Genomic DNA, 21,715 nt, shown 5'->3' on the forward strand with positions numbered 1-21,715 from the left:
TATTCAGATGCAGTTGATTGAGTTTAATTTATATCATCCTCAGAACATTCCTTTAAAGCTACTAGCTACAATAAATGCAGAGGACAGCAGTACAGTAGGAAAGAGTAGTGTAGGATTAGACAATATAAGATACTTGCAGGTTGTGTTTTCCAAAACAGGAATTTCTTTTTGGGATCTCTTGCTTAACTTTTTCCCTGTTAAAAAAAAGTAATCAATTGAAATTAAAACAAGATGGAGTTAGATGGAGAAAGGTCAAAAATTCTGATTTAGTACATGCAGACAATGTTAAAATTAGTAATGATAATAGTTAAGTACAATAAAGGAATTTGTGATATAAAGTGTCACAAATTGTGTACAATCACCCGTATGATGCATATTTTATGAAAACATCATGCTGTAAACATCATGCAAATTCTGGATAGAACGAGAATAAAAAATGAATTCATTGTCACAAGTAAATACAGCATTTGTGACACCATGTTAATTAAAGTCAAGGAAGGCACATCTGAAAGAAATCATGCCAGAAACATTTTCTCAATGCCACATGCCACGTCTTTCAGATGCAACAAAGGCAACATAAACATACATGAATCCATTTTCTTAGAGACATTATTTTTGTCCTGCCATCTGGGCAAGGACTCTGCTTCATTATGCATTAGTTGGAGAGTTTTATCGTCATTGTATAGACATTTAGCCCAAATGCCAGAATGAAGCTTAAAAGGATCTGTTGCGATTTTATGTCTCTATGTAATTAGTCAAATTAGGCTCCCGGAATTTCTGCAATGAAACATTGTGTCAGACCAACATGGCGTGTGCCAATACCCATTTCTGAAGATTTATACTCATCCTAAGAATGTGATTTGCATATTTAGGCTAAAATTAATTTAAATTAAGCAATTATCTTGCCATTTTTATTCAGAGAAGCCACAGCTCTAAATTACTGCATGTAGCAAAGTCCTGAACACTGTTTTCAAATTAGCTAGTGTACTGTATATGCATACCTATAAAACATAATGCAAAGACAGCACACACTGAGAACATGTAGCACTGAGAACATTACCTGGTAGTAACATCCACCTGACAATATGATCACCAGTGGTCAGAAGAGACAGATCAATGTTGAAGGCCCTTGCACATGTCCGAAATGTTCGCACATTAATAAAATAAATAAGACCTCACTTATGTCAATCACACTTGCACACTGCCTTTGAAACTTCCGTCCAGATCGGGTTTGATTTTCTGCGTTTTTTTGTCTTCAATGTGGTTTGAACAATCAGGTCTTTACAATTATATGGATAAATATAGCTGCAAGCAGCAATACCAGGGCCAAGCACAAAGAAGACGACAAGACATGCCAAGATGTGTCAGAACAACTGCAGCAAGGAACAATTGAAGACATTTAAAGATGAATTTATGCAAAACGGCTGAAAAAATCACATACATGAACTAAAAATGTGATTAAATGGATGTGATGTGGTCAGAGTTTGGTGACGATGAAAAAACCTTCAGATCAGTGGCATTAAAATACGCATATTTATTCAAAAATTAAGATTATTATTCAAATTTTTTTAATAACTTCGACCATATAATATTATAACTTTTATAACTTCAGGGGATGGTGCTGATGCCACAAACTGAGTTTCGTAATGTTACACCAATGCATTCGTTAAGTATAGCATGTTATGTTGTATTATAGCGCCACCAAGAGGCAAAATCCCACCATTTTTTTTTCATGTCCTCAGAATGAGCCCATGCATGTATGTGCCAAATTTGGTGAAAATATCTCAATTCGCTTCGGAGTTATAGACATTTATATGGAAAAAAAAAACAAACAAACACAAAAACAAAATGACTGACACGTGACTTTGATTCAATTTTTCTACCCCTTACTATCAATATTTTGGCATTTGGGCATTAGTGAAAAACTAGCGACCTATGTTTCTAAACTTCTGACAGTGGTTTTGTCTCAATCGAACTAACGGTTTGGAAGATATCGGCGAATGTTTTTTAAGCGCTAAATTACTGCACTGCACAAACCATATGCCGGAACCTAGCAAGTCTGGTATCGTTGGACTCGGAAACGATTCAGGTCCCCAGCAAGATGACTCCTGTTAAAATAAGTCAACCACAGTCAGAATTATAAGCATTTGAAAATTTAATTGTACCACTTGGTGGCGCTGTTTTGAAACTTCTCATGCTCCTTCAAGGGCATCATACTCATGACCCATACCCAGTTTCGTAACAATTCGTTCATGCGTTCAAAAAATACAGCATTTTAGAACATAATTCAAAATGGCCGACAGAAAAAAATGGCTGATCTGGGAAAATAGGACATCAGTCGACTCGGCATGATGCCTTGAATCTAACAAGACCACTTTTATGATTTTTGCACAAACTGTTAAGAAGTTTTGAGCAAAAATAGTTTCAATTTTTCATATCCACGGACCAGTAGGTGGCGCTGCGCCGAAACACAGAATGTAGCCTTAGGTCATGCTTGTGTGATGATATGGACCAAGTTTGGTCTGAATACGATAAAGCGTTGTGGAGATACAGCCTAATGTCTGTTTTTGCAAGCGCTACGTAAAATTAATTTGTGCGGTATTTGAAAATGGTTAAGCGAATCGACTTGAATTCCATAACTTTTTGTCAGCACTGCCTGGAGATTATCTGGTGCAATTTTGGTGAAAATCAGAATTTACAGAACAGAACATTTACTGTACATAATTATAGAAGCAATTGCAGTGATCAGAGAAGGGCTCATTCAGCCCATCAGGCACTTGTTTAAACATGTATGGGTTATTCATTCTTAACATGAAATGTTGTGCAATGCACCTTTAACAACAGGGATAAACTGAGTCTGAGTCTGTATTGGATAAATTAGGACCAAAAGACATTTTCCAACAAATTTCCCATATATATATATATATATATATATGAAGAGTTCAGATGCAAAAGCCTCTAAGTGCCATTTGAAATTTTCTTCTTTAATGATGATTTTTATCAAGCTGGTATATTTAAGTTCAGTGATTTCACTTAAATGGCAATGATAATTACCTATTAATTGTTATTTAAGTGAAATTACTGAACTTAAATATACAAGTTTGATAAAAATCATCATTAAAGAAGAAAATTTCAAATGGCATTTAGAGGCTTTTGCATCTGAACTCTTCATATATATATATATATATATATATATATATAATTTTTTTTTTTTTTAATGTGCCATCTCAGTAATCATTACGGACAATGTCAGTAAAGATTAAGATAACTTCTTCCTGTAATCAAACGAACAGATCAAACGAACAAGGAACTGAGGACAGGAACATACAGAAAGCTACAAGCAACAACGACCAACAAACCACAACTGAAACACAGAGGTAAAAATACTCAAGCAGACAAGCTAAACAAGATAACAACGGGGCGTGGTACATCCGAGACATCAGGGGAGACTAATTACCAAGACAAGGAACCCCTGTGGACACTGAGGAAACAATTAACAAATGACAAGACCCATGGCAGGATCACATGCCAAACAGGGAATCACGTGACAAACAAGAACGAGGAACAATACAAAACCCACACCGTGACACTATCTTTTGTAAAAAGTTCTGGAAAAATGACCTAATGCTAATCCTGTCCAAATGCAAATGTCTATGATTGCTGACGTTGTATTTTCCTAACACTTCTCCTTGTGTGTTTATTTTTTAACTACTTGAAATAATGTTTGCACACCGATCTTCAGCATTCTTTCTTTTCATTTCAATATGGATAGTATCCAACAAAGAAATCAAATGATAAAATTAATAAATAGAGCCAAATCGCAAATAAATAAATAAATGCAAATACTACCTATTTTACTATCAGTGTCAGTTAAGAGAATGCTTGTCTAGATTTCGCTGCTCACTTAAGCCTAGTTCACACTACGTGATTTTAAGCCCGATTTAAGCCCGATTTGCAAATCGTTGAGTCGCCGACAAGTCAGGGTGTTATCGCGTGCAAATCGCGGGCGATTAGCGGACGATTAACGCTCGCCAATCAGTTAGTGTGAAAGAGCCAACAACGCATCAAAGACAGCTCGCAGACAGCTCACAGACAGGTCACCGAGCTCAGAAAAATATCTAGCATGCTAGATATCTCGCGCAGTCGCGCGACTCAATCTCAGTGATGTCATGAGTACAGCCAATCATAGCAACGCATGGGTTGAGGACACCAGGTAAATCTTACTTTTTCTTTTTTGCATTTTTTTTTCTCAGAGCAGATCGTCGAGCAAACAGTGTGCAGCACTAGTTTCTGTCTGACGTCCATATTCGCGTGTTGTGTTCTTCTCTGCAGTTTCGCGTCATTTCTGGTTCGTTTTATTGCGTGGTTTTTCGTGACAAAACATGGTTTCTAGACCAGATAGAATCGTGTTGTTGTCAACTCGTTATTTGGTTGATTATTTTCAGGATTTAGACCGTATTATAGTACTGAAACAGCTCTCATTGAGTCACAAATGATATGCTCTTATCATCCGATCGTGGTTGTATCTCTATGCAGTGCGTTGTTAACTCGTGTAGTGAGTTACCTCCTGTTGTGGATCAATCACGTTGTGTTGTGTGGTGTGAACAGCTAAACAACTTGAACACTCATGATTTCACTGAGAGCAAGTCATGTAATGTGAACTGCACAGTTCAGCCCAACATTTTAAAATCATGTAGTGTGAACTAGGCTTTATGTGGGTCTATTATAAACAGCCACTTCTGTCCATATAGGACTATTGTCAAGTTGAGGTGTGTGTTGGTTGAATCGAGAACCGGTTGCAGCACACTTTATTAACTTGAACAAACTAGGACATGAACACAGGACTCAGGGAAAAACACAACCAAACGACAGCGTAAGTGTAGACACGTAAACAGTCAAACATTAAAGGAGCTGTATGTAAGATTGTGGTCAAAACTGGTACTACACTTTCAAATTACTGTAGAGTGGTGTATCCCCTCCCCCCTGACTCGAGGTTGCCAAATAGGCTTCAGGATCCATTTTTTTTTTTTTGGTTTTTTATCCCACACGTTTATAGCTGCAGCTGTGGTAACTAGAGCAGAGCTGGCAACCCGAATGCTGGAACACTACTGACTTCGTGATTGGTACTGTAGATCAGTGGAGGGTGGAGCATCAGACCAAAACACAACATGACAGTTTAGGACTGCAACTTCACTTTTTAGATGACAATATCCTGGTCGGACTACTGTTTTCAATGATATAAGTATTTGAAATGACCGAAAGGACAAGATACCAGATACAGGCGGCCGGAATGAGCTTTCTCTGCAGGGTGGCTGGGCGATCCCTTAGAGATAGGGTGAGAAGCTCGTCACTCGGGAGGAGCTCAGAGTAGAGCCACTGCTCCTCCACATCGAGATGGGTCAGCTGAGGTGGTTCGGGCATCTGTTCCGGATGACTCCTGGACGCCTCCCCGGGAAGGTGTTCCGAGCACGTCCCACTGGGCGGAGGCCCCAGGGAAGACCTAGAGCTGGAGAGTTGGAGAGACTATGTCCCCCGGCTGGAGAGACTATGTCCCCCGGCTGGCCTGGGAACGCTTCGGTGTCCCCCCAGAAGAACTGGAGGAAGTGTCTAGGGAGAGGGAAGTCTGGGCATCTCTGCTTAGACTGCTGCCCCCGCGACCTGGCCCCGGATGAGCGGAAGAAGATGGATGGATGGATGGATGGATGGATGGATGGATGGATGGATGGATGGATGAATGGACATGATTTCTTAATGTCTAGTGACATATCAGAGCCATTTTATGATTATTTTAAATAAATTTCTTACATACAGCTCCTTTAAACAAGAACTCACAAAGACAAGGCTGATACACAGGGCTTAAATAATCGGGGACAAACAAGCTAGACAAGATACCAAGGGGGTGTGGTAAATCAGAAACACCTGGGATAACAAATAGACAAGACAGCGAACCACATAACATGACAGAACACAAACCCACATCATGACAGCTATATTCAGACATTAAATTTCATAACCATAACATTCAGGCTGGTAATGAATATATGCTGTAACTGAAGTAAAGGAAATTGCTTTTGTTCAGTCCTAAAGCTAAAATAAAGTAAATTTATGACATCAGCTGTTTTTGCGAAGGTTATTTAACTACAATTGAAGTACAATGACAAAGTTGTCCAGATGTAGGCAAGACCTCTAATTTGTCGGAAAAAGAATGAATGCACGTACATTGAGTGGGTCTAATGGACATTTGAGCATGGCCATTTTGTATATGAGCAAAGAACAAGGGAAGCAGTGTTGGGGAAGCTACTCTGAAACTGTAGTTTTGACAAGCTACAAGCTACTCGTAAGTTAAAGCAGCATTTATTTTGATAGTCCACTTTAGACATTCAACTAACTATAAGTAACTTTGCCACTACATGTCAACTAACTATCATTAGAGTATTAGTCTGCTTAATATCTGCTAACACTTTATTTTGTTGGTCCCCCAACAGATATTCTACTGACTATAAGTAACTTAGCAACTAAAAAATCAACTTGTTTTCCTAACCTGAAACCTAACACCTAACCCCAACCCTAATCTACTACAGCCTACTAATACTCTAATGACAGTTAGTTTAAATGTAGTTGAAAAGTTACTTATAGAAGTTACTTATAGTTAGTAGAATGTCTAAAGTGACTATCGAAATAAAGTGTAACCCATCATTATGTCATTTTTGAAATTTTGCTCTTGGGGTCCCCCTACAGTTGGGAAACCGTATTGTCTTCAACTATTGTCGTAAAATCTGTCATGGTTACACTAGGGAATACACGTGCCAATTTGTTGACAAGTAATACACCCGAACTCTGCAGAAGGAAGGAGTTCACACATCTTGGGCAGATGTGTGATTCGCGCAGGCTAAACAAACACAGTGTAGCTTTCTCACGCTACACCGCTACTTGCTGCAAAAAGTAGTTAGCTACTGGAAAAGCTACACTGTTTAAAAAGCAACTGAGCTACTGCTAAGCTACTGAAAAATGTAGTGATGTTATTAGCGTCGCTACTTATAGTTAACTACTCCCGAACACTGAAGGGAAGTACAAATGCCCTTTACTTGTGAATGCATTCAAATAAATTTCTCAAACAGCTTGTTCATTCTATGGTATCAGAGGAAAAATACAGAATAAGAATTACAGGTGGTGACACTGTGAAATGTGACAACCTAAATAAAAAAATGGGGTCAAGTAGGGGTTGTGAGAGCCACATGTAAATGAGACAACCCAGTGTGAAAAAAGTATTTTGTCTTATACTGCACTTTCAAAATTCAATGAATGAACTACAGCAGATAGAGGAAAACTTAAAAATGAACTCCTGAAGTGTCCTTAAACTAGAGGACTGGAAATATGAACGTAATGACAGGGCTGAAGTCCAGAATAAAGGACTGCCCAATTTAAGTTAAATACCGTAAATCAATGACCAAGGGAAGAGGGAAGTATCTTACCAGCTTTCTTGGGTGCACGGGTGAAGGTTCCTTTCACAGTTCGGCAGTGGGAGTTATCACCCCCACACACGCCACACTTATCCTCCACCTTGTTGGAGCCAATTTCCCTGTCACAGCCCACTTTCTGAAGGAGAGGGAGAGAGATATAGGGGGGTATGCAAGACACATTAAGAAAAAAGGCAGGATGTGCTTTCAAGCAAGAAACACTTTCAAGCTTTCATCTTTGGATATATCTACATCTAATATCATGAAACTATAGACCTAATGCGGCAGAGAATCAAGCATGAGGCCATCATTAGACCATTTTGTTTGAACTCCCATTCTTGCGGTAGCTCTGTATACAGTATAACTCTGTATAATACTTGGTCCTTTTCAGAAGTCTGAGTGTGATTCACATGATTTTTTGGCTCGTATGTGAACACTCAAAATGATCTTAGACCTCTGAGTATGGTTTGCTTCTGGTACGGTTCGCTAAAAATGTCCATTGTGAACACGATGACAGTCCGGGCCCACTTGATTTTTCTATTTGTGAATTCCGATGTTTGGTCATCAGTTGCCTCCATATACAAATAGGCTGTTCATCATGGCTGTTTCATCTGGCAGATCTATACAAATTACTAATTGATAACGTACACGTATTGTCTTTTTTACCGCTTCCAAACTGTGTAAAGGCGCTTTTCCACTGCATAGTACGGTACGGTTCGGCCCAGTACGCTTCGACTCGGTGCGGAACAGTTCGGCTCGCTTTGCGTTTCCACTGCAGTAGTACCCCTTCAAAGTGTGTGGGACTGATCGTTATTTGTGCGCGCCTCTACTGCCATGACATCATCTTAAAAGCGCCACATTTTCAAACCCACAACACAGGAACAATGGAGACTATCGAGGGGATGGTGTTCCTGATTCTCGGTATGTATTTGTTTTTAACTGCTAGACGGAAAAATGTGTTTAAAATGAAGCTGATGGCAGCAAAACAAAAATACTGCTAAAGAAGTGTCTCGTGTCTCGTGTCGCAAATCCAATGACGCTAGTAGTGACGCTGGTAGTGACGATTCTGTCTGACCAATCAGTGATCTGCAGTGTTTCACGTCACATTTTAGTACCGGTACGGTACGCTTGGAACCTCAACAGACCAGGTACCATTTAATGCGACCTGAAGCGAACCGTACTGTACCGTACCATGCAGTGGAAAAGCACCACAAGTGAGCCGTACCGAACCGAACCGTACCTTACTATGCAGTGGAAAAGCGCCATAAGAGAGATAAGATAATCAGCCATAAGCTGATTGCTTTGCCAGTTCTCTTTATCGTCTTGTTGAATTAACACAAGGTTCACATAAACAGTTGGTTTTGTTGCAATGCAAACATCAGGGAAATAAATCGCATGTAGTATTGCAACAAACACTTAATAACCAAATTGCTTTACATCAACAACAATAATAATAATAATAATAATAATAATAATAAACTTTACAAAAAATAGCTTGGTTAATGAGGCACACAATGTAAGAGAAAGGGATTAAATTTTGAATTAGAGATAAAACAGCATGAAAATTTCATAACAAAAATTATCAATATCATCACGGTTTTGATCAAATGAGATGAAAATGTTCCAAAAGAACTGGTAAACGCACTGAAAACCTTTCAACTGGTTTTGCATTTGAAAATCAACAAATGACAAATCAAATTAGCTGCTCTATGCACTTTTTTTTAAGCAAGATTCTGTTCTGTGACATTTCCTTGCTTTTAAAGTGATAGTTCACTTCAAAATGAAAATTCTATCATCATTTACTCAACCTCAAGTTGTTTCAAATCTGAATTATGGTTTTCTGCTAAACACAAAGGAAGATATTTTTAAGAATGTCGGTAACCAGACAGTTGATGGACCCCTATGACCTCTACTATGGAAATTAATGGAGTCCATCAACTGTTTGGTTATACATATTCATCAACATATCTATGAACTAGTTCATTTTAAAATTTGTGAACTTAGCTCTAAGAGGACCAAATCGTTTTTTGTTGTTTTTCTTTTGAAAGTACAAGTGACATTGATAAATATGAAACACTACAGCCGTCTGTTGAACAAAACTTTTAAAAAGGTGCTAGATATCTGCAAATAAATCCTAAAGCCTCTGTACACTAGCTGACAGACTATCTATCACTTACTCCCAAAAGCTAATCACTATTCATTCTCCATCTACAAAAATCAATTTACTTCTATAAACCCCATCTGGAGAGATTCATTTTTCAAACAACATTCATTGTGAAGTAGCCCTCATCCTATACACACTGCACTGTGAGCTGACCTTGATCCATGACATATCACAGAGCCAACTCACAAATTCACAGCAAAAACAACAACAACAAAAAAAAACAGGTATGTCCAGTGACAGATTAATACTGATGCCCTAAACTGCAATGTAAATTAAAAAAAAAATCAGTAAAAGAAAAAAACAGTCGAAACATTTGAGATTAACGTCAAAACATTTAGAGAAAAAAATTCTAAACATTACAATAATACAGTCTTCCATAGAAGTGTGTGCATTCATAACAGTGCACGTACACTGGCCCAGAGCATGCATGTGTGTGTGCAAAGAAATGCAGTATTTAGAAGCCAGAATTGCCATGGATCAACAGAAAATAGTACTTTTTTACTTTTATTTGGGCTTTCAACAAAATTCTACACAGGTGCTAATTTGTCTCCCTCTTCACCGTAAAAACGTTCTGGACACATTTTAAATGCATCATTCTGTATCCAATCATTTGTCTGGATCCCGTGATTTCCTCAGATTTAATAACCACTAATGGTTGAGGAGAAATTCTCTGATATGATTGTTAAGCGCTTTGAGTGTAGGTCTAGTAGACATATGAAAATGTTCATTCATTCATTCATTCATTCATCTCATTCATTCACTGGATATCTCCATCCAGTCTAAAAAGTATTTTCTGGGTTGGTTTTGAAGACTAAAATTTTCATCTTTTAATATTATTTCATTATTAAATATTATGTATCTGTATTATTATTCTTTATTAGTTTTCATGATCACTGTATTATCCTTTTGGAGTTTCAAAAAGCATGAGTTAAAAGCATGAGGGACATATGTCAGGGGAAAGCTATATATTGCTCAGAGAGGTATGTGTGCCATGTAACATGTTCACTCAGCATAAATGTTTCCACTGATGCAAGTGTACCACAGATGTATACAACAAGGAAAGTAGCGCACGTATGACATTTACGTTCTAAGTTGGGAGGCTCAGAGCAACATGTTTGTTACCTTACAAGGAAGCTGTAAGACTGTGTGATGTATAAAAACTCAATGTCACATTGTACCACCCTCAGAGAAACATGTAGGCATGACCGGGTGAGAGGGTAGAGGAACATGGAGAAACGCATAGACCTGGCATGAACACAACATCTTGAAGTTTCTCTCCTGACATATATAATATATAATAAAACTTTCTTGGCAAGATAACTGGTGTCCGGTCCCGTAAATTGAATAATAACGGGGAAACACAAGAGGCTTTAATTCCAAGTCTACAGTTTTCCTATAGGCTAAAGTCTATTACGGCACAGTATATTTTATAACGTTATAACGTATAATCTCGAAATGCTAGATTTTTTAATTTTTTAAATTTTTTTTTTTTTACGTTGCGGTTCAGGGCTTCCGTAAGACTCATTTTACCTTTTCAGAAGTGTGCAATAATTTGCAAAAAAAAGGTCCCACTTTATAGTACCATATAGCTTTAAGTACCATATACTCACATTGAAATGAATAATTTGACACAGTGTACATACATGTTTTTACATTGTACTTATATTTTAAAAATACCAGTATGTAATTACAGCTGTAATTAATTTATGTAATTACATCTGTTATTACACAGCTGACCATCCCTTACACTTTAACCACACCTACCCATACCACCACACCTGTCCCTAACTCTACCCGTATCCCACCTCAATAGCAGCAAAAGTGATTTACAATACAAAATGAGAACAATAAGTACATCACATGTGTGATGTGTGCTGGTACATCACAGTATACTCACTACAAAAAACTAGACTACACCACTGGAATGACGCATTTTGAAATATTGCTTGATCACGTGAATTTGATTGAGGGAAGCCAAAACTATTTTTTGTGATTGTGATTAAAATTTGATTAATCGTGCAGCCCTAGACGGCGCTCACACGGGTTGCCGGTTTGAGCACACACATCAGGCACGAGTGCAAACGACAATGAAAATTGGCTGTAGAAGTCTTTTTCAAAAAACCTAGAATGTGAACTTAGCATGTTTCCTCAATATATACAAACATATTATGGTATTTTTATGCATTAGTACAGTGAAAAAATTGCATACAGCACCTTCAAGTAAAATTCTGAGAAAATCGAATTTTTGTCAAAGACTGATGTACAAACACTTACCACACACTCTCCACGCACACAGATGCTGTACGGGTCTTTGTAAGAGCACTTTGTCCCATCATGCATCAGCTGCTTCATGTAAGCCACGTCACCTGTTTCTTTCGACTGGCAATAAAGGTGACACCTTTTGTTGGCTGACAATATAGAAAAAAACAATATTTAATTAGAAATACCACAAATTACATTACATACATTGTTGTCTGCTATTAGGTCTATTAAAATAAAATTAAGTTATGAGAATATTCAACCTGTAAAACTGGTTTGTAATCATGCAAAAAGATAGTGTAATGTAATATTCAAGGAAAATGAAAATGTGTTCTTACAGGTCTTAATCTACACAAGCTTTGAGCCGATTAATTATTCAAGTGCATTAAAAACGACTTGTGCTAATGTGAAAAAATAGCACAGTACCTAGTGAACTCTTGAACTTAAAATAACATTAGAATAACTCCATAAAACATTTAGCATATGCAAATTAGGTTTCACAGTGCAACTGGCTAACTTGGATCCATCCAAGTCAACAGAAAAAGAGCACTTAAGTTTACGTTTTAAATGAATAGTTTACCACAAAATTGAAATTTAATTATTTACTCCCCCTCAGGTCATCATGTCACGTCATACAGGTTTGGAACAACATGAGGGCGAGTAAATGATGACAGAATTCAACACATAGTAATGGAATGCAATGAAATGAATAGGCATATACTGTCTGAATATTAACATGGTTATGTAGACAATTCTGTTAGGACCACTATTGTCAAAGATGATTGACATCCCCCTATGTCCAGGCCCATTCCTCCGCTCTCTCCACATCAATACATTGACCCACTTCCTACCACTAGGGCAGTGGGGAAGTCTGGGCCATTCGTTAGCATTGTGGGCCCCCTGGTATTTTATCGTCAGGTGTCAAGTGATGAAGGTGGCCACAACGCAGGCTGCCCTCGATTAGGCTGGGTTGTATTAAGGGGGGTACTTATCAAGCTTTGGTGGATTTAGAATGTAACCAAACCTCCATTCATCAAAGCTTAATTCAACCTGAGGCATTGGATAACAGCTGTATGGTCCAGTAAGGTTGTTGCGGTCACGCAGCTAGGGAAACTGAACTGGGACCGCTGGGACCAGAACCAGAGGAATGGAGCACTATTGAAAGGCTAATTCTTACAGAGCGCAATGATTTTCCCCTGGAACAGTCCCAGGATGAGTCGTTTAAAAATGCATTTGAACAGGTCCAGTCATTCGACAGACAGCTTCTCCAACCAATGTGACCACTCTCTTATCCTTATTCTGCCATTTTAAAGAATAAGTTGTACCGAGTGACCCAAGAAGCTCATGCAAAGCAAGATACAACTCAGTTGTTTGTTCTGAAGAGTAGTCGAGAAATACCATACTGGTACTGGAAGTAAGACTCTTATACTGGAAAAGTAAGACAGATGCATATAAGACATTTCAGTAAAGAGCAGAATGTCCCTCGGAGACTGGGGCAGCATGCCCTTTACAGGAGAGTATCAGCAAGCATCGCCAACGCCTACACTGTTGATGTAGTAAACACAGTGCAGCGCTTCTGGGTAATACGGCAGAACGCCGGCTCACCATTGGCTGGCACTGTTTAAGTGAGCACCACGACAACGTGCAGCACTGAGTCTGACAAAGACGAGAAGAAATTGTTGAATAAAGTAATTATTTTTGTTTTGTTTTTTTTATTTTTGTCAATCAGCTTAGCAACCCAGTGCACGAGAATAAAAAAGCAAGTGAATAAGAAAGAAGGAATACACAGACGGGGTCTTATAAGCATTTCAATGCAATATTTCCATAAATTGCATGCTGTCTGGAATGAAGAAAGTGAAGATTAAGTAATCAACATCAATCAAGCACTGCTCAGATATTGTTTGTAAATTTGCAGTCCAAGCTCCAGTTTTCTTTTGAGTGATTAATATTACTACCACATGCTGATGTTGACAGTTTTTTTCCCCCTCTCATGCAGGTGCAGATGTGCATGCTTCTTCTTACACTGTTCGAGTGCAACTTGACCTAGATTCAATGGAAGTCAATGTAAACATACAATGGTTGCTTGTTGCCACTAGTTCTGCCACTAGCTTGGTCTGTCTGAGCTGTTAAGCCACAAACATGTTACCAATAATAACCATCAGAAATATTAGGCAAATGGCATATTGATAATACCTGAAAAACCTTGAGGTCAACATGAAGTCCAATTTGACCCTGTCTGTAGCGCGAATAGCTAGTCTTATGGTAAACCTTGATATGTACACGTTGTCTTTTAATAATCTTTACTCAAAATGTGAAGTTTGAGTAAAACTTCCCTTCTGGAATGGTGTTCCTTTTCTAATCCGTCAGATGATTACTTGAGAAAAACATCCTTAACTGCTCCCTTGCTGTGAACTAGAGGTGAGAGATGGAGATTTCCTCTTCTAATATCGTCTTTAATTGAAAATATGTCAAAATACAAAATAAGTAATGTCGGTGACAACTGAACCACCATTTAACCAATGAAGTGTATTTCATTGTTTTGCCTGTTTTCGATTTTACTCCTGAAGAATCCAAGAAAAACAATGTGCTTCCTTATTCAAGAACAAAATTTCTGTTCTCATCAGCTGTGTAGATGACGACTAGGGCTGGGGGTAAAAAAATCGATTTTTAGATGCTGTAAACGGATCTGTTATACGTAGGTTTACTCTACTGCCCTCCACAGTCACAGTTATATTTTGGCTGTGTTCTCTGGAGATGTTCATGCACATTTTTGTTTTGATTGTTGTATACAGAAACATGTAAAGTCATAACTCTTTATTATTTAGTTGTGTATAAGAGCAGCTTTGTATGTTACTAATTATCAGAATATGCATACGTTCACAAACATTTTTTTTGTATGAGAGCTGCTGGCACATAATTCTATATTTTTGAACAAAAGCTGTTTTGTGATTTTTGCTACAGCAAAATGTTTATTTGTTTTTCGTTTTGTTTTTTGTTTTTTTGTTTTGAAGGATTATATTGCTCATAACAGGAGGATGTTGGTTAGAAGCCTGTTATTAAAGGGGTGGTAAAATGCCATTTTCACAAGATGTAAAATAAATCTCTGATGTCCCCAGAGTGTGTGTGTGTGTGTGTGTGTGAAGTTTTAAACTCGTGTGTGTTAGCAGCTGCGATTTCCTCACGCAGACACACTAAATGACAGAAACTGTTCTCCCTTTAATGTTAAAATGGAGTCAGTCAAAGATGGAGAGACTCAAGAAGAAGTCTCCTCAACAGGATTCCAGAATGATTAGTTGATAAATTTATGTTGCTGATGCGGAGTTAACCATCTTCAATTAGCATTTTCTGTCGTAATCTATAAATCACTCATATATTACGTACAAGTTATATAAGTTATTGTAACTTTAATAATTTTGTTTATGCTCAAACAGCAACATTACACACTAACTAAAGTTAGAAAAGTGAAATCATACTTTACCACCCCTTTAAATTTTAGAGATTCAGAATATGGTGAGGTTTGTATTAATTTACTACAAGTATGCTGCTAGTACATGCACATATTTATTTTTTTGCAATGTTGGGACATATGGATAATTGTTTTTGCATCACAGCCCTCTGAATCGTAGTCTAATCGTAAGGTGCCTAATGATTCCCACCTCTAATGACGATCCCCATTATTCCACACTCCTTCATGGGATTATCAAGTAACAACATTGTTACAGTATTGTTTGAATGAGAGACCTCTGCGGTGAAACGTACTTACTGTGCATTTAAGCAACAAGCATGTTACTGATACACTAGATAAGCATGCTGCTGACTTATACACAGCATGTTGGCAATATTAATCAGATAAGCATAAAGAAACAAGCATGTTTCCAATATCCAGATGAGCTTTAAGAAACAAACAGGTTGCCAATGACAAACAGATAAGCCTTAAATCACAGCTTTAACCCTTGTGCTATAATTTTTGTTAAACTCCAGAGAGGGTTTGCAGAATTAGGAACATGTACCACATTTACAATTGCAACCATGCTTATACAGGGCTGTAATGCACTCCTGCTTGTGTAATATTGCATACGTTTTTATTAAACTTTAATGGATTAAAGTTTATTAAACAATTTTTTATTTTTATTAAAGAATTAATGGATTGTGCTCCATTAATTGTTTAAGTACTGACTTTGTCTATTCTATTGTCCAGAAAATGTTGTATTTTAGTTAAAAATTTTATTTCTTGTGTATTTAAAGTGTAATTTGTATAATTTATGTGAAACTATTTGTATGTCATGCACCCTCACTTTATCTTGGCCAGGTCGCCATTTCTACTGAGAAAGTGTTCTCTACGTGCTTACCTGGTTAAATAAAGGTTAAATAAATAAAATAAAAATAAAATATGTATGCCGTATTGTGATACAGCAACAATGCAGTCTTAAAAAACTTACCTCACCTGTCCCTAATTTTTTTTACTATGTCCCTAAAAATATTTTTGAACAAAAAGCATTCCTGAAAAAAAGGTAAGCATAGATGGCGAACGGGCCAAATCCCCTAAATGCAGTTTCTATTATAATACATGCAAAAAAAATCTGCTTTTAATCCTCTGGAGTATTGGTGCAGATGTACAGATGTACAGTTTCTTTACATGTTTTTACTCCAATCTAATTTCATAATGTCATAACGAATTAAAAGATTTAGGGCCCTATCTTGCACGCGGCGCAAATACACTTTACACTGAGGCATGTATCATTCCTATTTTGCACCCGCGCAAAGCGGGCTTTTCCCTCCACAGACGCACATTGCTAAACTAGGAGAAAACTCTGGAACCTGCACCCAAGAAATGAGCTGTACTGAAAACAAATTCCACCAGCCTGGCTGTGTGGTCATTAAATTAAATCAAAACTTGCGCTCCCTGGGTGGGTTGGCGCAAAAAGGAGGCGTGTTTCAGCACAAACATGCCCTAGTGCTATTTTGCAGTTCCAGAAAACAATTCCACCACTGACCAGAAAAAAAAAAAAAAAAAAAAAACTACCTGTAGTCTAAAGTCAGTGATACGTTGCATTGTTCATAATGCTATTTTAAGAGGGCATGCTTGGCCATAATGTAGCGGGTGCACAACGCACATACACTTTGATTCTCTCATCACCAAATGCTGCAGCAGTTTTTGTTTTTGCAAATCATACATTACAGCAAGGAAAAATATTAACACATGAGGGAAATCACTGTGGTGTCCATTTTTTTTTTTCCTACCACGCCTGTTTAACCGACACTAATTTGGGTGGGTTTCTCCCATCCCCATACTCTGTCTTTCACTGCCCTGACAAGAACGTCAGTCTCCTCGGCTTTGAACCGCTCCTACTAAATTCGCCATAATAATAACAATCCTCCATGTGACATGCGCACAGAGTAGGCTATGTTGGATGACGCTCTGATTTACCACTGGTTTATTTCATGTTACGCCCATACCACACCTATGAACAACAGAGCTATTTCAGACCAATCCCTTTTAAACTTGCGTCAGGCGCAAGAGGCATTTGTGATGCAATCTGGGAAAACCCACCACATGGTGAAATTTCACATATTAGAGGTTTTGAAACCCTATTAAAGCTGGGATCAAGCCCTTTCCAAGTCAGTTTTTATTTCTTTTATCGTTTTTCTGTTGGCTGATTGCTATGATTTACAGTTTAATTAACTGCCACGTCCTTTTAGCGGGACGACTGGCACTCTTTATTTATTGCCTTTTTTTCATATCACAAATTTCAGTAATCATCATTAGGTAACTCAAAAATCATCCTGTGAAAAACAATTTGAAATTGGACGATTGAGAGGCAAGCAAGGTATTTTAAACTGGAATGGCTGTCACTGACATGTCACAGGCTTTAGTTTGGAACAATGTGGTCCTTTCATTTTGTGGCTTAAATAGATAAATGGCAATGGACACAACATGAAGCAACAGCAGAAAGTGCAATGTTTGACAAAAGCCTTTAAAACTATACTTTGTCACCTCATGTGTGAGAGCACTCTAAAGGGCTTCTTGAGCCACACGCACTAAGGAAAGTGAAAATGGATAAAGTTGTTGATCATCTTGTACTGATTGGTTTGGTTTAATATCGCTTTAACGCAGACATTTAAAAAAAAAAATCCTATGGGAAAAAAATATAGAACAAGGCTGCTGAAAAAGTTGGCAGGAACTTTTTCAGTGCTCTTGGAATGCCACTCGGCCAATCAAACTCTAGGACACGGCACTATTATATAAATATATTTTCCCAAATTACACTGCTTTAAAATCTGAAAAACTCACCGTCTGGGTGTTCGTAGGGAAGCCAGTGGTGTTTAGTGTTCTGGTATTCAAAGTGAGAGTTGCGTTGTTGACATTGCTGTGCTCTGAAGTCCTCAAAGTGTTTGGGGCAATCATCAATGTTACAGAGCTGGTACTCATAGTTCAGCCCTGGACACTCCTGACCTCCATGAGATGGACTAACAGAGAAAAGATAATAATCAAATAAAGATCAACAAAGTACTTTAAATTTACAAGTGTGTGGTTTAGAAAGCAGTCAGTAACCAAAGTTAATCTAGACAAAGTTTAAATGAATCACATCAATGAAGTGAACAGACAGTAGAAACACATCTATCCCTTCTTTCATCAAATAAAATATATAGATCCACATTCAGAGAAGCTAAGCAATGTTTGGATCGAATGGCAACTGATGCAAAAGATAGATTAAATTTTGACAGCATCACAAGCCTCACTTTAGATTTTATTCATGCATATTTTCTATAAGTGTGAACATCTGTTCAACTCAAATGGTGTTTAACAGGTCCTTAAAACAAACACTCTACACAACTAGCACACTATGTGCTGGCATAAAAAAAATAAAATAAATAAATAAATAAATAAATTTCTAGTTCTCTTGCTTCTTTCATTCTCAAAGCATGCATGCTAATTAAGAAGCATCCTCCTACTTAAATCAATAAATTAAAAAAAAAAATCCCCTACTTCAAAAAGAAAAATCCATTTAGACAGCATAGATGGAAGCCCTGTCTGATTAAAAACACCAGATTTAGAGATACAAACATGTAATCAGATAATTTCATGCATTATCTGACTTCAAACACAGGTTTTGAAATAATAAAGAGATAAAGAACAAACTAACCAAACTGGAGAATGCAAAGTTTGTGATTGACATTTCCTATCATTGGATAGTGCCAATCATGTTCACCCCTGCTGTCTGAATGCATTATTGCTAGACAGATAGTTCTTTTCATTTTTAAGAAACTGCAGCCATCCATATGATAACTGAATCTGTTTATGAAGAGTACACTGCTGTGCCAGTAAGCTTCATTAGCAATCATGACTGTGCGTTCAGTAGATAACATACATAGGGTTGTTGCACTGGCGGGTTCTGAATCGGACCCCTGTCCCGCAGGAGCGAGAGCAGGAGCCATACTTGCTCCAGGCGCCCCAGGCTCCATCTTGCTTCACTTGGTTGGCATTCTTCCACATGCAGTGACCTTTGTAGCACCACTACAAGGGGAAGGTGTGAGACAGAATCAAATTGGGAGCCACAGGACAGAATATGCACAGTAAAATGTGGACACATGAAATTACCTTCCCGGGTGCACATTCAGTCCCATCCAATGGTGGTCCTTTCTTGGTCTTGCAGAAGTAAGGGTTATCTGGATGACTGCACCAAAGCTGCTTGCATGGATCAAATGTGCGAAACTGAAGAGAGAGAAAAGTGCCCAAGAATTAAATGCCAAGACAAACTTAAAAGATTTTTTTTTTTTTTCTTTTTTTGGCCAAGCTACACAATTCCACAAGAGATTGGACCTGACAATCCTTTTTCTCTTAGGAACACGCTCTAGCTCGATTTTTTTGACAAGTGGGAGACTGAATTGATTTTCTACTAAACACCGAAGAAATGGACCTTAGAACAGAAAAAAAGAATGCAGACTTTTTGGGGGGGCTTGCATTTTCTGTTTACTTCACACTTGCCACAATCTGAGTCAACAACAACAAAAAGTGTATATTTTTAGTCGGAAGGAACAAATAGTCATTGCACACCAAAAAGGATTTGAGCTTCTGAGTATTTTATTTATCTTAAAGGGATAGTCCTCTTAAAAATTCTGTCTGCATAATTTACTCATCCTCAAGTCCCAAACCTGCATGTGTTTCTTTCTTCAACAGAACAAAAAATATGATATTTTCAATAATGTTGGTAAAAAAAATAAAAAAAAAATAAAAAAAATTGATTTCCATTGAATTTTATGTACATATACATGCAATAGAAATCAATGGGAATAAAACAGTTTGCTATACCAAAAATTCTTCAAAATATCTCACAAGAAAGAAAGTTTTGGAATGACATGATAGTGATTTCTTTGCTCGCATCGGACTATCCCTTTAATTCACATGAGCTGTGGTTTCTTACACATTTGTTTGTGGCTTTAAAGCACATGAGATGAAAATATTAAAATGCGATTTTTATGACTGTTGGTCACAATTAACCAATATAACCAAGTTCCATTTTTTTTAAACGAAATGGAAACAGATATTTATCCCTAAATGTAAGGGTATTGATAATGACAAATTAATATTTATGTGATTTATGTGCCAATAACACAGCTAAAGTGAAGATAATTTTAGCAATGATATCGTTGTCCACTCCAGGCTGATTCACAGCTGGACTTCTGTTCACTACATTTGATTTTCATTAAACACAACAGGAGAATGTGGCATACACATTACAATGTGAATAACTGAAAATACAATACACATTTGCAATATATATTTTTTTTCCTGGGAAACAAATCATTTAAATGCCAACCAGTAACACAAGACTGGGAGAGGAAACTAATGGATGACAGCTGAAATACAAGGTTCATCTCTAAGCTCTGTGCTTTACCAAAACAGTTCTGCTCATTTGAAATGCCGTGTGGAGGGAAGGTTCAGACATACGGTTAATAAATGGACAGATGTGCCCAAGGGAGAAATGGCACTATGTTGAAGGCATAAATCAACTTCCATTTAAAAGTCTCTAACAAGTCCCTTGGCAAACCTAGCCTAAAGGATATCAGTTGTCTGCTCTGTCACCGGTCAGTGCTTTAATTTACCAATAGCCGAAGCCAATATTGATTAGCATATAGTACCTGTATTATTAAAGTTGACATGAAATGGATATTTACCCTGTCTATTTAAAAAAAAAATCCAAATTATTGGCCTTACTGACAAGAATTCCTCGGTGTGTGTAAATAGAAATAATTCTCCAATCAAACATTTAGTCCATAAACCCCACTCCTTTCTTACAATCGACCAAAAGCTCACATTCAGGTCTCCATCCAAGCAACATCTGATCGATGTAAAAGTGCCAACCTATATATTTTTATTTTTCCTTTACCATATGTACGTTGGCTGTAAGTAGGGTTGCCAACTTCAGAAAAGTAAAATGCGGGACAATTGTGGTTCTTTACAGGAAAATAAGGGACACTCAAAATATTTGTACTGTATCACACAGTATGTCATTTCTGGTTTGTATGGGTTTAAAAGATTCTCAGACATAAACATGTTTGTTTTGTTTGACCTGTTTATGTACAATTTAATTTTAAAACAAATTTTAAGGTCACACAAAAAATTCGCATTGCACACAAAACAATATAATATAATATTCAATATAATATAATTTATCTGAAATAGAAAGCTTTTGTAACATTTTTACACTACATTTTAAAGAAAGTAAAGGTATTCTGTGTAAGATTTACTCACATCTAGCAGTGAAATTGTATTTTGCATTCAAACAAATTGTGCTCTATAGCGCCTCGCTTTTTCAAATGTGTGTTGCATCTA

General features: G+C 37.4%; 1 protein-coding gene across 3 annotated transcripts in view; it reads right to left on the minus strand.

The window, feature by feature from the left end:
• adamts3 (ADAM metallopeptidase with thrombospondin type 1 motif, 3) overlaps positions 1–21,715 on the minus strand; it is a 126,955-nt gene that overhangs the window by 42,272 nt on the left and 62,968 nt on the right. For 2 of the 3 annotated variants that reach the window (XM_089130145.1, XM_039649975.2), the window contains exons 11-16: positions 19,481–19,594; positions 19,251–19,396; positions 18,173–18,348; positions 11,896–12,029; positions 7,473–7,596; positions 138–194 (exon numbers count right to left, since the gene is read on the minus strand). In XM_089130145.1, the coding sequence (XP_088986271.1) occupies positions 138–194; positions 7,473–7,596; positions 11,896–12,029; positions 18,173–18,348; positions 19,251–19,396; positions 19,481–19,594 (751 nt within the window). The remainder of the gene's footprint in view (positions 1–137; positions 195–7,472; positions 7,597–11,895; positions 12,030–18,172; positions 18,349–19,250; positions 19,397–19,480; positions 19,595–21,715) is intronic. The other variant, XM_089130146.1, reaches the window with a different exon arrangement.

The sequence above is a fragment of the Pimephales promelas genome, chromosome 4, assembly GCF_988280905.1.
Source record: "Pimephales promelas chromosome 4, fPimPro1.hap1.1, whole genome shotgun sequence".
NCBI classification, from domain to species: Eukaryota; Metazoa; Chordata; class Actinopteri; order Cypriniformes; family Leuciscidae; genus Pimephales; species Pimephales promelas.